General features: G+C 40.6%; 1 protein-coding gene across 2 annotated transcripts in view; it reads left to right on the top strand.

Annotated features, from left to right (window-relative positions):
- The window catches only part of TMTC1 (transmembrane O-mannosyltransferase targeting cadherins 1), a 185248-nt gene that overhangs the window by 105658 nt on the left and 63068 nt on the right, over window positions 1–16522 (top strand). The window contains exons 9-11 of one of the 2 annotated variants that reach the window (XM_074826225.1): window positions 790–906; window positions 3214–3403; window positions 15943–16064. In XM_074826225.1, coding sequence (XP_074682326.1) covers window positions 790–906; window positions 3214–3403; window positions 15943–16064 — 429 coding nt within the window. The remainder of the gene's footprint in view (window positions 1–789; window positions 907–3213; window positions 3404–15942; window positions 16065–16522) is intronic. The other variant, XM_074826224.1, reaches the window with a different exon arrangement.

Here is a 16522-nt window from a genome sequence, read left to right as displayed (position 1 = left end):
TAAAAGAATATTACATGCTTTTCAGAGCCATAAGTAAAAACCAGCACTGAATTGTCAGTAACTATTATTAGCATCCTGTTATTTTTCTGTTTCTAGTACCTAGAATAGCAATAGTTTGTAGTGCTTTATTTTATACAGCCATCTACCACATTCAAGGAGATGTTACCAATGCTGAGAGCGCATCCAAACTTTTGTCTGGATCAGAGCTCCCTCAAGGCTTTCTTGCAGCTTAACAAACGCCTCCTAAAATCAGGCAGCGCCCTCCTGGATCTTGCTTCCGTGCCTGCTGATGGCACATGCACGTTCAGTGAGCGTCTTCGGGCTTGATGATGAGAGGCATGGCCAAGGTTTCTCCAGTAGGGTGTCTGGAGAAGTGAACCAGTTAACCGTGAATAGATGGTAATGACTGTCACAGGCTTTAAAATAGTCTAGCGCTGTTGGCATAATGTATTTAAGACACTAATTATTGCTGTAATGGAACAGAGTGATTGTTCATCTCCTCTGGGACCTGCCTCTGGCAACAAGTTGTGCACGTGGCTCCCAAGGAAGATGGAAACCCCACAAGCACATGGAAAGAGAGACTTGTTTATAAACCTCTCCCAATCCGTGCATGTCTTGGAGCATGTCTTCTCGTCTTCAACAGCAGTTTGTCCTAACCTTCCAGCAGAAATGCATTAATGCACACTAATCTGGATATCCTGAATTCCTCTTAAAATTTGTTAAACTGACTCAATTTATTATGGCAGCAAGCTGTGTTTATCTCTTCTGTGCTGCGTAACAATTTATCAGCTCCTGCCTTATCAGTGAAGATGCAGAAAAGCAACTAGTCCACTTTAGCTGCAATGCTGCAGTTTGCAAAGATCCCAGATGTCATCTCATTCCTTCGAACCCAGCAGCCCAGTCTGAGTAAGTAGGGGAGGGCTTTTGGTATGTGTTGTGGTTTGCATCCAAACTTCCATGAATATTGTGATGCTTATTGAAAATGTTAATATGCCAGGGCATAAAAGGACACTCCCTCTAAAAACGGGGCTCTTCTGAGGCATCAAATGCAAAACTATCTCAATGCTTCTGAAAATCCTGTCTAATATACACACATGTAACAATATCGTATGCCACAACATTGTTCAGATTGACATAGATAAACATGCTTTTTCTTATAGAAGTAAAGCTAGAAATGGATCTCAGTTTGGCTTTTAAATAAGTAGCTGTAAATAAATGCTGGCAACCTTTCCTGAGCTGATGTTGTATTGAGGCTGATACAGAAGTCCATTTTGTATTGTGGCCGAGCAGAAGTGGGGCCAGGCCACACATAATAACATCACGAGTGAGCACCTTGGTGTGATTAATTAAATCCACCAGATTTTGTATTGCTGTGTTTCTCTGTAATGTGGGCCAGAAAAGATTGGCTTGGTGACTAGAAAAGATGTATTTGTTTCTTTAGAAATAGTGAACAATCAAAATGGTTTTGAGGGATGGTTTCTTAAATAGAAACTGGCTTTTTAATCGCTGCCTTGGTTAAGAGAGAAGATGGATTTTCTCTGACTTTTCCCCTTGTTTACTACTGCAGAGTGGCAAAGAGAAGGAAAATGGGGGGTTGGAAGAGAAATATACCAAATGGCTGAAAACCTTAAAAATGTGGGAATATTCCATTTCCATCAGAATTGGGAACTTAGATATGTGGGGAAATGAGAATGTGCCTTTTCCACTGTTTACAATGAAACGTTATTCCAGCTGTGTAAGCCTCCCTGCTTTGGGTGGCTGTGCTGCTGGAGATGTTTGTTTTTCAGATGAGAAGAGAAACTGATACCCTAACTGTTTGTGATTATTTAAAAATGTTTTCACAAAAATTTAGGCCTGTTTCATCGCTGTGTCTTGGCCCAATACCTGACTGCGAACAAACGTTACAACATTATAACAAATACAATACAATGTTGTAAGTGCTGTTGTAAGGGGCTGCATTTTGACCCCAAGAGGCATGTTTGTAAGTGGCGAGTGAAACAATCCTCTGTTTACATGGCTTGACATCTCTCGGGCATCCTTTGTTACCATTTTAATAAACCTGCTAAGGTACCATGGCAACTGGGTGTGATAACAACAGTCAAAGCAGGCTCAGATGGAAGAAATCCTATGCAGGATAGAATAAAATTTCATTTCTCTTTGAATATTTGCCATCTTTGGTGCTGTGTACAATGTGGATTTTTCCATTTGCGAGCCAAGGAAGGGTTTGTCTGTTGTAAGGCTGTCGCAATTTTTCTTGGTTGACTTCACGATTGCTGGAATAATCTGCAGCCTCTTGCATATAAAAGTATTTGAACTTTTGTAAATGTGGTTTGAGAGGGATGCCCTTTTGGGCAAGTGTGTGCCAAACAGCAAAAGACTGGGGAGTTGATTTTTTTTTTTCTTTTCTTGTTTTCTTTTTATTTTTTTTCTTGGTTTTTTTTAGCCCAATTGCAAACATGCTGTTCTTGTTCAGTCTTCTGAAAGCCTGCATACTTCCCAGAGGGCAGCATGTTCCCCACTTCCATTCCCCATTGATTTCCTCTCTATTGAGAATACCAATTAATGAAGATTACAACAATTTGAAAGGCTCCCTACTTCGCCATCGCTTCTGTGGCACATCTCATTCAAGCTGTCCCCAGCCCTAATAAGCTGTGATGGGATCAGCCAAGAATCACTCTGTGCCTCCTTTCTTCTTTATTTTCTCTCTATGCCAAAATGCAAAGAGAAAAGACAGAGAGGTCTGACTTTAATTGCTGAATATTCCGCACATAGGAGAAATCCTGAATTCTAACTTAAACAGCTAGTGTGATATGGTGTATTGCAGGAGTGATGCAGTGAACTGTGTAACAGTTCAATAAATGTGTGTATCTGCTTAGTCATTATTCATTTATCTTTGAAGCTGGTAGAAAGTCACTTCAAAAATCTAACATTCAAGTGGGAGATGAAGATCTGTTAGTTTTCCAAAGGCTGGTACATAGAAACCATATTGATCTCATGTTATTTCCTTAAATAACCTATTGAAGTGCCTCTCACCTGTGTTAGCATCTCTTTATTGACAGAGAGGTATGGTATTGCCTATGCGTGCAGTTTTTTGTTGTGGTGTTTTGTTTTTTTTTTTAATTCCTCCCATAGAGTATGTGGTAATTGCCAAAGGAAAATGTTTCATGTGTTGGCAGTCGTTCCATGTATTATGTTACCTGTTTTCTTTTGCAGGTTTCTAACTTATTCCTACCTTCTGGCCTTTAATGCGTGGCTTCTGCTGGCACCGATCACCCTGTGCTACGACTGGCAGGTCGGCAGCATCCCTTTGATCGAGTCCATCTGGGATGCAAGAAACTTAGCCACAGTGTTCCTGGTGCTGGTGATGACATTGCTCAGCCTACACTGCATAGCTGCATTCAAGGTAACACTAAAAGACATGCAAGACCACATTTTGTTTAAAATCTTTTGTTTCCTAATCTTCAGGTGAAATGGTCACTGAGCACAAGTTTTCCTCTCAAATGCATTTGATTGAGGTGAAAAATCCATGCCCCTACATAACTAATGTAGGCAAGCTTAACAGATGAAAATGTCCCTCTAGTTGAATGTCTCAGTCTCTAATTGGTCTTATTTGAGGGCAAAACTTGGCCTGGAGTCCTGCATTCGATTACTGTTAATGATCCAAACCCCACTGAAGTTGTTTAGCGTCTCTGCCTCTCCCATAATCATTAGGCTCTTTGACACTTGCTTCAAACAGGACTGGAAACTGTCATCTGCAGAGCCATTTGAAAATAAAATCAATTATTGTATTTGTACCTTTGCTATGCTTCTAAAACCTAAACGTTGGATACATCTTGATGAGACAATTTCCCATCAACAGAGTAATGGAATGTGGGGAATCTGAAATGATCTGGAAATTGTTATTTAGTGTAAATAATATAGTTGGTAAGCCATGCTTCACATTTCAGCATTTCAGATCCACCATTAATCATATTGCAGAAATGAAAGTGAGGTTGTACTAGACTTATTTGAGATCAGGTATGCACTTACATGAAAGAGGGTTTTTTGTGGATCATAGGGAGTTACAAGCTTTTCCTCCTCAGTTGTGTTGTGGAAGCTTCTTTAGGAAAGGTGTTGGTAATAATTTTTGAAATAGTACAAAACTTTCTCTTACTTAAATATATGTATCACTGGAAAGCACTGTAGGGGAGTGACAGGTTTTTAATACCTGTTATGCTAAAACATGCAGGTCATGTACATCCTTCAGTCTACCTTGGCAGTCTTCCCTGTGCTCCTGATAAGAGACAGAAAATGAACCAGACTGCAGTCATTAATTTAGATTATACATTGACAGATGCTGTATGGGAAATATGGGAAAATACCCTAGTAGGTATTCACTAGTTCTACCTGCCGGTTGTACATTCCTCCTGCTTCTATTACTTACTGCTAGAGATACTCAGAAGTGTTTGTGTTAGACCTAATCCTGTTCCCAGGGAAGTTAATGATAAAATTCTTACTAGCCCAGTACTGAACACTTCTGAAACATCTTATCCTGTGTTCTTTGAAGTTTCGGTTGCTTTTTATTTCTTCTCCTGTTGTTGAAAATGGTACTGTGTGTAAGATAAATGTTGTTGGTATGCTGGGAAAAAAAAATCTTATCCAAAGACGTTTTGTGTTATTTTATTCTGGATAAAACAATAATCCAGAAGGATTCCTTTGGGTAATTGAATTGTTTGTCTTCTGTCAAATTGCAAAACAAAATATTTCAAAACACTTTGTGCATTAAATGCCTAGATTTTATAATATTTTATTCCTTCTGTTTTTTTTTCTTAAAGGCAAAACAATTCAGTCTGGATTTATGAATACTGTTTGATTTGAAACTGCAGCTTCTAATTTTTTGTGAGAATAAGTTCACTGCTTTACTCTTAACCACTGTTAATGTTGCATTAAGCAACATGAATTTGACTTTTCAGGCGTTTACTTAGTGGATGCTTTGAAATTAATCTTGTAGATTCATTTGTGTTTATCCTTGATAACCCCAAACATGCAATAAATTGGATCTGAAGTGGTCTGCTTTTGCATCTAACGTAGGTAAAACCAGAACCATCTTGACAAAGTGCTCTAACCACTCTCTGCTCACAGCCTCCCAGCAAAACCACTGTGAACATGGAACAACAGTTTCTGGGGGTCAACTTGGACATGCTTCCCCCAGCCCTAGGTATAATTAGAGGTAGCTGAAGTATTCTACTTTTCAAGAAATTCTAAATTTCTGAAATGATTTTCTTTTTTTTTTTTGAGTCTCAATTGTGATACTGCCACTAAGTGGTATGAAGATGATTGTGTTGTGCTGAGTAGTATGAATTATTGAGGAAAGCAAACAGTAGGAAGAGGCATATTTCCTGGAAATAAATTATCCTGTTTGGCTTCAGACACTCTCAGGAATGTCTTCTACAGTGAGGAGAGGGAAGTTCAGGACACATGAACTGCAGGCACAATTCATTATGTTAGGCTCTTAAGAAAGCTTCTTTCCAAATGCAACAGCAGTAGCCTTTCACATGACATTGGTCACCTCAAGAAGGACCATGCTTCAGTCAAGCCCCAGACAGGCTTTTTCTCAGTATTTTGCAGCTTGTAGGCAGCATGAGATGCATCAGTTGATTTTTCACGTATCATAAAGTGTAAGTGTTCTGCTTTCTTTTTGGAACAAACACACAAAACTCTCTTAGCAGCCGTTTTTCTCTCCTTTTTTCGTTGCAAAGTCTAACCTGAAAGCAGTAGCTTGCAATTTTCTAAGGAATGGTTTTAGAGTGAACAGGCATGTAGTTTGTATGCCTTTCATTTGAGTGTGTAGGTGTGCGGGGTATGAGAGGACAGAACCTCATATGCATTCTCATTGGCACTAACACTTTCTGCGGCATGGAGAATGGAAATGCTAGAAATGATTTTGGCACAAGTGTAGACATTTGTGTAGTGAACACTGAGCTGATTTTCAGTGGCAAGAGGTGATGCGTGTGCATCCACAAAACAAGCTCACAGGAGACTCTCAGAATATATTACATGGACTGTAATTAGAGAATGCATGTATTGGATTTCTGCCTTTGGTGCCATTGAATTTTAAACAGGGCTAATTTGTTGCTGACGTGTTTGATTAGGGTAATAACCCTGTTGGCATGTATGTGTAGTGCTGATAAAGGACATCTAAGGCGTGAAGGTTTCTTATTCCATTTCATTTTGTGAATGTTGTTATACCTTAGAAGGAAAAGAAACTGTGCTTTGCTTGGAACATGTCTGTTACTAGATGGGGGGTTTTATGCTGAAAACTGCAGAAACAGAGAAGGCAACTCCCCAGTTCATTATTGTTTGGAGAGACAAGCCTTCCTCCTCATCCTCCTCATGCACTTTCGCTGCTGTTCTTCTTACACATTGAAGAAGTCGCTTGAAAAATTACTTTGTTAATTCCTTGTATATAACTTTCATTCGCTGGGTTGTTTCATGTGCCTAGTGCTAACCCCTCTTGCTTATTGGCCAAATAGCACCCTGTGAGCAGCTCTCCAAGAAGGACTTGTTGCTCTGCACAGTGTTTAGGTGCACAGCCATGCTCATCTCTTGCTATAGCCATCCCTATCACACATGATGGTTAATGTCTGTTTTCAGGAGGCCTGATGGGAATAAATAAAAGGCCTGTTCCTTGGCACACCTCCCACTGTGGCTGTAAAGGACCTTGCTGTCATCTCTGGCCAAGATTTTTTCATAGTGACTAATTGTGGCAAAGTTGCAGTCCATCATTAAGCAGCACTTTGAAACCTTTTGAGACTTGATTTTTTCACCACACAGATGCACAGCATGCTCTGCAAATTGGCCTCTCTTGAGCTGTTTTAGCCAAGGCACCAGGAGTCACTGTCAGGTCTTGGAATCCCCACATTCCGCTCAGCTCTTTGCGGTGAACTTCCTCACCCAGTCTGGGCTTTGAGTAGCGTGCCAGGGATGTGACAAAGGCTGGGCATGCTCTTGCAAATGCTGCTTAATTAGCAGTGTGATTAAAATGCAGCTTGTCCTGTAGTTGTGGCTGGGAAGGTATTTACACAGCATATGATGGATCAGATTCCACTTCGTATGTGGTACCTGATACGTGGAGGGCTGATGGTGGAAAAACTCTTGTGTGTGCAATGGGTTAATTGAGAGCAAGTTGATCTGGAAAACTACTTTGAAACAGTAGCTTTTGTACCTGACCAGTCTGGGGGAATTTATTGCACCTCATACTGCTTGGCCCTCTTCTTGCATTAATACTCATGACCAATGCTATGGTGGTACCTTATGGTGGTTCACAGCACCTTCTGCTTGTTTGTCAGGAACATGTAATGGTGTGCAACAGTTTGCTCATGTCTGAGGAGGGAGTGCTACTTATGTTTCACATCAATTTAAAAAAACCCCTCTCGTGTCCTCTAAGATATATCTTTTTAAAGAACATTCTTTGCTGCTGTGTGAGACATGGCTACATACGGTACAGGAAACTGTGATGATTTTCAAGTTATATTCATAACATGCAACTGAGATATATATTATTATCCTTTTGTTTCATATGTTACAATTGGTTGTTTTTTACTTCAGGTCTAATTTTAAGGTACCGCTGCCTCTATATTTCTCTGCATACTGCTTCTTAGCCAAGAAGAGGCATTTTATACCAAATTATTATGACTTTAATTTGTGCTGTAATTGGCATCATATTGCCATTTATCTGGTGGTTTATATGCATGAATATCATCTAAGCATATTCCTCAGTCACTCGCAGATTATATTTCTTATCTGACAATGTTTAATAGCATCAAGGAGAGAAATACATTTGCATCTTCTCTTTGTGTGCATGCTTCTGTTGTTTTTGCTAGCACTCATTATGTGTATTCTGTCATGCTATTTACTTTACCCTGCACTCCCGAGACCTTTGCCTCGTTTCCCAGGTTTGGCATTTCATTAATAAATCACATCTTATGGACCTTTCTGGGGAACAATTGCCTTTTATAATATTCTACAGTAGTATCAGCACAGTTAGAAAGTATGCCTAGTAAAAATCATATGCCACAACACTTCCAGAACAATACCTGCTTCAAAGGCACGGCAAGGTGAATAAGGCTATTTATCTGACAAGCTGGAAACCACAGTCATTTTCATAAAAGGTCCATTTAAAATAAGTCCTGCTTTCATTTTCCTGAGGGCCCACTTGAATTCCTTCCACACAGAGAGGAGGTCAGGACTGATGCTCTTAATCCTTAGCAGCAAGGTTTTTCTGTGCTGCTTCTGTTAATGTTTGCTGCAGGGAGAGAGTAATAAGCCAGAAAGACTCTGTTTAGTGAAAGCTGGAGGAAGGGGGGCAGCCCTTTGCGGGCACCCTGCATGCCTCACCGGCCGTGTTTCTGCTGTGTTGAGTGCCGCGAGCGGATCTGCTGTGGGTCCCTGGTGGGGTTGGAAGAAACACGAAAGCCTTCCCAGGGTGCTTGCTGTGCCAGCCAACAGGCTCAAGAGAAAGAAGAAACCTTCCTCAGCCTGTACATGATTGCCATTCTGAATTGAAAAAGCAAATACAAGAACTATCCTCTTGCATCAGATTTCTTTTTTTTTCTTGGTAGATGTCTGAAATAACAGGTTTGGACTGTGGTGCTCTGAGTAAAAACAACTGTAGCTGAAGTAGTTCTGATTTGGCTCACCATGAAGATAGTCAGCATCTCATCAAACAGGATCTTAACTCCTGCAGGAGTTTGTCGTGCTAGGTAGGTAATTTTCATAGGGGCAGGTTGTTCTGCCATTTTCAGCACATTAACACTGAATTATATTTTCAAAGAAATTCTTTTTGTTTCTACCATTTTCTTCTGATTTGAGTTAATATTTTAAGTCCCACTCAAAGCTGAAAAGTTCTGGAGTAGCACAATATAGTGGTGAGTAGGAGAGGGTAGGTGGAATGCGGACCAAGCAATTTATAGCTGGCGCAGATAATGATGCTCATTGTGGCTACCTGGTCTTAGTTAATATTAGGGTGCCAAACTATTGTGTGATTTTTGTTGGGATCGTCTTGTTCTGTGTTACCTCTTAAGAGCAAACTCACCGTGAACAGAGTTGCTTTTCCAAAAATCATGCTTTTATGTACTGCAAGCAGTGTGCCTGTGTTCAAATTTTACCATTTTACTTTTTTTTTTTCCTTTTGTCTTTTTTTTCCCCATGTAGTGAAACAGCCTGCAGTCACAGAATGAAAGGGAAGAGGGGAAAACAACCACAAGGTCAAAAGCATTATTCTAATTCCTGGAGCAATTTGTTGACTTTCCTATTTCCTTTTGGAATGTTCCATTTCTCTTTCAAAGACGTGTGTGCTCCTGCATCCGCTCAAATCGGCTTGTCAAGTGGAATTTAAAGTTGCAGAGATTAAGGATTGGGAAGATGAGCTTATATCTTCAGGGAATTTTAGAAACCTGGGCAAGAAAGACCATAAACACACAGCTGAATGAATGAATAGCTGAGGTCTACAGGGAAAAAGAAAGTAGTAGATATCAAAATTTTACTTTAAGATATTAAAATAAAAAGTAAAATATTGGTAGAATATACTTCTGTGCCCTGCTGTGGGTTATGGGATTGGGAAAGGACTACTTTCTGCTTTTATTCCATAATGGAAAGTCTGATTTCCAGAGCTGTTGAGCATCCATAGTTCCCATTGATGTAACAAAGTTTTTAGGCATTTTCAGCATTTCTGAAAAATAGGCTGTTTTACCTAGTGGTACAGACCAGGACTTGCTTCCTTCTAGAAACGGAAAGTGAATGATCTCTTTAGAGTGATCTGAGATAGGTGCCAAGGATTTCTCTTCAGATAACCCCGGGTTAGGAAGCCAAGGATACTTTCAAGGGTTTTGGTTCAGTTTCTGACTGGTGTATGTTTGCCTGTACACCAGTTCCTGGATAGGTGCTGCTGCTGGTGAACTGGAAAGTAGTTTTTGTTGTTGCTGAATGCTTGAAATAAGATCAACGTGTCAGGTAGTTAATAAGCAGTCAGCAGTGATGGTCAAAATAGCATTGGAAATCTCCATGGCTTTTGACTATCTGTGAAGTATAGAATTTGCTTAATTCTAGTCAGTAGTAACTGGGTGATTTTATCAGAACTAGATGATCACCAAGGAAAACAGTTATTTTAGGAAGACAGTTTGTTGCTAAGCCTGGCATTGAAGCAGCTGGCACTACTGAAGATGCTGATTTTTTTTTTTTTTTTAATGAGATGAAAGAATAAAACTTCTGATAAACTGTAGAGATCACAGAATTTGTGGCTCTTTTTGTAGGAGCAAACCGATTAAGATGGGTGTCTGAGCCAGATTTGAAGCTGGGAAGTTACTTTTTTCTTACCTGAAAAACTGAGTTTTTCAGACCATCTGTTGACACCTGACTTTTGGCATCATTTGCTGGGAAGTTGTAGCACAGGCAACAGAGCAAAACACCCACAGCTCCACAGTGCCCTCCTGTTTGGCCACAGAAGATAAAGATGTATGTGTCCCATCCTGATTTCTGCTGGTGACCTAAAGGAGACCATGCTGATGGTACATGGAGTGTGGTACAGCTCTGCCACGATCTGTCTGTGCCAGCATCAGTGAGGTGGGACTTGGGAGCACCCAGTGCTTGCTTCTGCAAGCTTTCCATCAACAGATTTTTTTTTTTTTTTTTCCTGTGAAGGAACAAATCCCTAGGGTTGATTCCTGATTAGCTCAAGTTTGCTTTTTATCACCTTATGCATGAATGCAGAGTGAATTTGACATGCTTCTACACCATCCCTTTTATCTTTAATACTGTATGTATGGAAAGTGCAAGAGTAGATGTTTGCAGATCCTGACCTCTTGCCAGGTGAGATGCTGCCAGTGGTTTGGTGCAGGCCAGTGAGGAGTCATTTTGCCGAGCTGCCTGTGGCTTCACGAGTGACTGGTACAACAGGAATACATGAATTAAGTTTGTGTGCAGTCTGCATTAAGGGTTTTTAAAAATGGATGTTAGGAATAGATGGAAGAAGTGTAAATCCTCTGTCAGTGGTCTACAGACAGTCATGTAGCTTCTTTGAATCTCTGTGTCTCTTTTGATGGATAATACACTTACCTCCTAGGCCTGCAAGCATTTCAAAATGTATAATAGCAATCATTGCTTTTATACAGCCATGCACTACCAACTTTCCTGGATACCAACTTTTCTGCACTTGCAGTCAGATGTTCCAAGCATAACATCTCACTGGCTGTAATGGACCATCCAGAGCTTGCTGGCAGAGGGTGATTTATGCTCTTGGTAGGAAGGAAGTCTTTACTCCATGGAGCTGCTGGTTCTGGATGGTGGAGAGGTGACACTTGCCTCATTCTTAAAATAAAATGGTAGAGGAAGATATTAAACCCATTTGATTGCCACCTTCCCATCGAACAGGCAAACATGTATAAACACCTTTGGAAACATTCCAAGGTAGAACAGAATGGAATCTGCTTGGGATTATTTGCCCAGCTGCTGTTTTCCTCAAGGTGTAACCTTGTCCACCTGGGAGGAAGGTTGTCCTCACAGCTCCACTTTCCAGTGGCTCAGCCTTTGGAGGTGCTGGGGGATATGAACAGAAGTTCTGCTATCACAGTGTGAGACTTAATGGATTTGGCACCTCAGATGATGCTTTCACAATGGGAAAAATAGGGAATTTACAGTGGTCTTATGAAAGTCCATAGTTTATGACAGATGTGTCAAAGTAATCTGCATACCTCCTGTGCTTGTACTTTGTGGGTTCTGGCTTGTAGAAGACTTGTGATTTAACAGTAGTCAGCAAATAGTTATTTGTGGCTCAGGAATATGTCTTGTATGTAATATGGGGAGATCTCTTTCAGTTGTAAACTCAAGACTTTCTTCCATTTCCCCCAAATTGCCAAGGAAGTAATTTTTGACATTTATTGCTGTGTTGATAATTTTTGGCCTTGGAGTGATTCTTTGCTATTTTGTTTGAGATAGTGTGGCAATTTTTTGCCTTACCTTTGGGAGAAGTAGTGGTGTTCTTTAGTTCTTTGATAAGTCTATGAAAAGTAGCAGGTTAAAAAAATTCTTCTTTAATGGTTTTTGGTTTGATTTGTTGTTTTGTTGGGTTTTTTGTTCTTTTTTCTTCTTTGGTTACAGTATAATGAAGGCCTAATAGTAATTAGAGGTAGATGTGAATTTGAGAACCCCCACCAAATTATGTTACAAGGAATGCTCTTTGGATTTGAGATTGGCTTGTCTTTAATAAAAGGAATCATTCTAGGGTTAATTCAAAGGTGCTTTTTTTTTTTTTCCCCCAGAGACCTCTGTGACAGGTAGGAAGATAGCACTATCTTTAAGAGGAAAGGAATATAGTGATCTATAATTTCTAGTCCTAGCTTTTTTATTTTAAGTAAAAATGAAGACAAACAAAATTGCCTACTATTCTTTAAAAGCTTTAAAAGCTGTTCCAGGCACCTGGAAGATGCTGGTTCTGCCACCTTACCTCAGCTATCTCTTGAGTGGGTTTATATGACCAGAGTAGTTAAACCAAATAAATGGTCCCAATATTTCTTTTTTTTTTTCCTATGAAAAATGTAACAAGCTACAGGTTAGTTTTTTGAATAAAAAACATGTGGAGGGCATCTCCTGTGGCTTGTGTTGGATGGAAGTTGCTGCTTCCCTCTGTTTCTGCAGCCCTACAGTACCAGTCCCTGAGGTTCTCCCACCATTCTGTCCTGCTTATTTGTTCATTTATAAATCTACCAGCTCCTCCAGGGGAAGGGTGAATCAGCTCACTAAATTTTGATCGGGAAGAAGATAAAGGAGAATATGGTGTCTTACGAGACTTGTGTCGCTTTTAGCTGTCTACGTTATCACCTGTGGTACACACAGTTCTTCCAACACATCATGGTGCATTCCTGTCCTTTTTTCTGTTTTCTCTGAGCTGCCTAGGTGAGCAAATGTTAGCCCTTTCTAGGAAGGCAGGGACAGATATCTGCTGTGCCTCCAGCCCTTGCAAGGCTAGGATGGAAGAACATGCAGCTCTCGGGTCAGGGCAAAGGCTGGTTTTGCTCAGTGTCTAATCAGTCAGTAGAAACTATTTAAGGAAGTGAGAAATAAAATCTGGCTGTGAGTAGGGTAACTTTTTCCTCCAGTATAAATTCCGAACTACAGGCAGCCAGTGATTTAGGAATTGCTTGTGCCAGAGGCCATCTCATTAATGGCCAGAGATGAGTTTCAGATGACCATCAACCCCATGTGCTCTTCCTGCCCAGGGCCTCTCCCCAGCCTCTCGTCCTGGGCAGGACCCAGCTGCAGCACCAAGGTGTCAAATACACAAAGTGCCTGTACAAATTTTGGAAAAGTTAGTGGCTGGGTAGAGGATAGAAACCCAAACTGAGATCTGGAGTGACTGCAGCACAAGCTCAGCAGTTTGATCTGCCGGCTCACAGGCAGGACCACACATAGCACAAAATCAGCCAAAGCCTGGCCTTCAACAACCAGCTCTTCACAAAAGCCTCTGCCTGAACTTGAATGCTTTGAAAAGGGCACTGCCAGCTGCCAGATGTTTCTTATTTCAGAAATAAGTAGGACCATGGAGGGCTCTGCTGCTTCATGAGGCTGGTTTGTGAGTGCTGGGCTCCTGTTTCAGAGCCCTGCCCAAGGGACTGAGCTGGCAGCCCTCAATGACAGTAGTCTAGAGCTGTGACTTGTTGTGAAGGGAGAAAGGGCACACAATACCATTTTTTCCTTCAGCTGAGCCTATTCCTACATTTTCCTCTTTCCCATTTGATGTACAGGTTTTATTAGTCTTTCTCGGACGTTGTTTCCTTTGCTTATCTGCAGTGCTGCATCCTTGAATAATACTGTGTCCTTCCTAGAGATGTTAACTAGAGGTTGCTTTCCCAATTATTAATTTAATGAACAACAACTGGAGAAATACTTGATACCTGGTTCATTTGAAAGCAAGAGCATATCTTGGGGACAGAGAACATTTTATGCATTAGCAGTGCACTCCCTTTGGCCTAACGTACCTTCTTGTGCCTCTGGGTCTTTGTTGTTAAACCCCTGGGGTAGAGTGATGGCAGCAAATGGGCACCATAATTAGGCCAGACAAAGTGGGAAGGGAGTGTCAAACGGCAGAAGAGAAATGGAGTATATGTCCAGAGCTAGGTGGGAGGGAAGTTGGAGTTGAGCTAGGACTGATAATTTGCATTGAGTTGAGAAATCATTCTTAATCCCTTTTTTTTTTTCTCTATTCAATTTTCTATTGTAATTACAAGCCAAAATGACCATTACCAGGCACCTCTGCTCATCAGCTTTATGGATCGGTGTCAGCTTCAGCTCTGGGAATAACGTATTTTAGGTGCTGTTTGTGACTGCAAGAAGGCACTAGTAAGTGTGATTCCAAGACACTGCAAAAATAATAGAAGCTGGTAACTGTGGTGCTGTTTAAAGCAGATATTGATAAAGAAGTCGAGACATGAATTTTGTTCCCCTCTCTGCCTCATGATTCTTCTTTGAGTCAGGGGAAGCCAGTGCACTTTTTTTGTGATTCTGTGGTTCCGCTTCTCTAAGGCAACGTCAGAGCCTCCTGACATGTACAGGCGTTTGGTACCCATAGAAAATGTTCATTGTCTTTCCCACAGAATAGGATGAATGTATTTTAATGCTGGAACTTCTGAATTTCAGCTATTGACTAGGCCAGTGGTAACTGGTGTCACAGTCTGTAGCTGTATAAAAGCAAGAAAGGTGGTACTGCTCGGCCACACATGATTGATCAGGCTCTGTTCCTCTACACAGAAATCTTGTTCAATGCTTCTAAATTTAGATCCCTCCAGTAAAGAGAAGTCAATTTGCTCTCCAAAGGTGAGAAATTGCCCAAAACAATTAGAAAGTGCTGCAACCATGAAGTGATGCTGGTTGCATGTGTTTCTAAGCATGACAAAGCTTCTCCCAATGACTACAGAAGGGTGCTGCAGCGGCATTGCAGGGCAGGAAAGCACAGATGTCTGCCTGGGCAATTTAACAGACCTGATGCTGCGCTTCTGTTAGGCTGATGTCATTCTTTGAGATCATCAACAGAAAGCATGAACTGATTCACCCTGTTGGGGTGGAGCTAAATCTGAAACTCAAGTTGCCTGAGGAGGCTTGGGCATCTCTGTGGCAGGAACAGCAGTTGCTGCTGATCACAGCATCCTGAGACGCTTGTGTCAGCCGTGCAGATTGCAGTTGTTTTGAATTGCATGTGGCAATTCCATTTCTCCTCAAAGAGCGAGCCAACATTAAACAGAGCTCAAGTGAAGGACATTAACTGAGCTCAAGTGAAAGACATTAATTTTTACCTATAGTATGTCTCAAATTTCCAACTGTGTATGAGCATGGAGACCTTGTGTGCAAAAGTATCATTCAAGTTTAAATATTGTCTTGAAAGGGATAAAATGACTGCATTAGTGTGCCATTTGGGGCTAGTTTTCTTTACACAAAATGTGACTTATTGAACAGCTTTTTCTCCGTGATAAACATTTAGGATTGAACACAGCAGTCTGTGCATATGTGATGTGTTTGTGTATTTACATACAGCCACACTGTGGTAGACATGCTAATGTATGCATTCACGCTATTCTATACTTATGTATTACCAATATGGGGCATATCTTAAGTACTACCTATGCCATCTCAAGAGAGCTGCATACAATAGAGCTGACCTTGGAAAAGATACCAAGGGTAATAATACACACTGTGGTTAGCGTTTGTGTACCTTCTGGGCATATCAGAAGCACAAACAGTGCGTAAGTATGGAAGAGCAGTGTCTTGGAATAATTTATTTTAAATGCAGAACATATCAAACATTAATCTAAGTTGCTTTTTTAATGAATAAGAATCTCAAAAAGAAAGGGGAAAGCTAGTGGTGAATTAAGTTGAATTTTTTTTAGTTGATATTTGTTTAATTTTGTGTTATTGCAGAAACTGGAACACAAAGAAGTTTTGGTTGGCTTGTTGTTCCTGGTTTTCCCATTCATCCCAGCCAGCAACCTCTTCTTCAGGGTGGGATTTGTGGTGGCAGAGCGAGTCCTTTACATGCCGAGGTAATTATTGCAATTGAATTCCTTTCTAATGAGACCACCATCCCATTTTCTAAAAGCAGGCATGATTGCTTCTTCCTTTTTACAGTACTTCAAACATTATATTGCTAGTCAGTGTGTTCTCTGCCTTTGAGTTCTGTCATGATACCATGGGAGATTTTATAGTCGGTTGAGAGCAGATTGCTTGGCAGGAGCAAAGCTACCCAAAATCCTTTCCTTTTTGTTTTTTTTTTTTTTTTTTTCTTTAACACAGATTTTTTGGTGTGCTTGAAACAGCTCAATAAAGAGATGAGATGTTGTTTCTTGAGGATTGGCCCCCAAGACTCTTTTTTCTTGGTAGCATTATCAACTCAAATTGTCCAATGGCTTTACCTTAAGGACAGCAGCTGAAAAGTTAACCTGTCATATTTTTATTGTGGTATTGCTTAGCTTTCCCACTACATTAGGTGGTCAGTAAAAAC

This window comes from Strix aluco, chromosome 5, assembly GCF_031877795.1.
Source record: "Strix aluco isolate bStrAlu1 chromosome 5, bStrAlu1.hap1, whole genome shotgun sequence".
NCBI lineage: Eukaryota > Metazoa > Chordata > Aves > Strigiformes > Strigidae > Strix > Strix aluco.
This window is presented reverse-complemented; position numbering and strand designations above follow the sequence as displayed.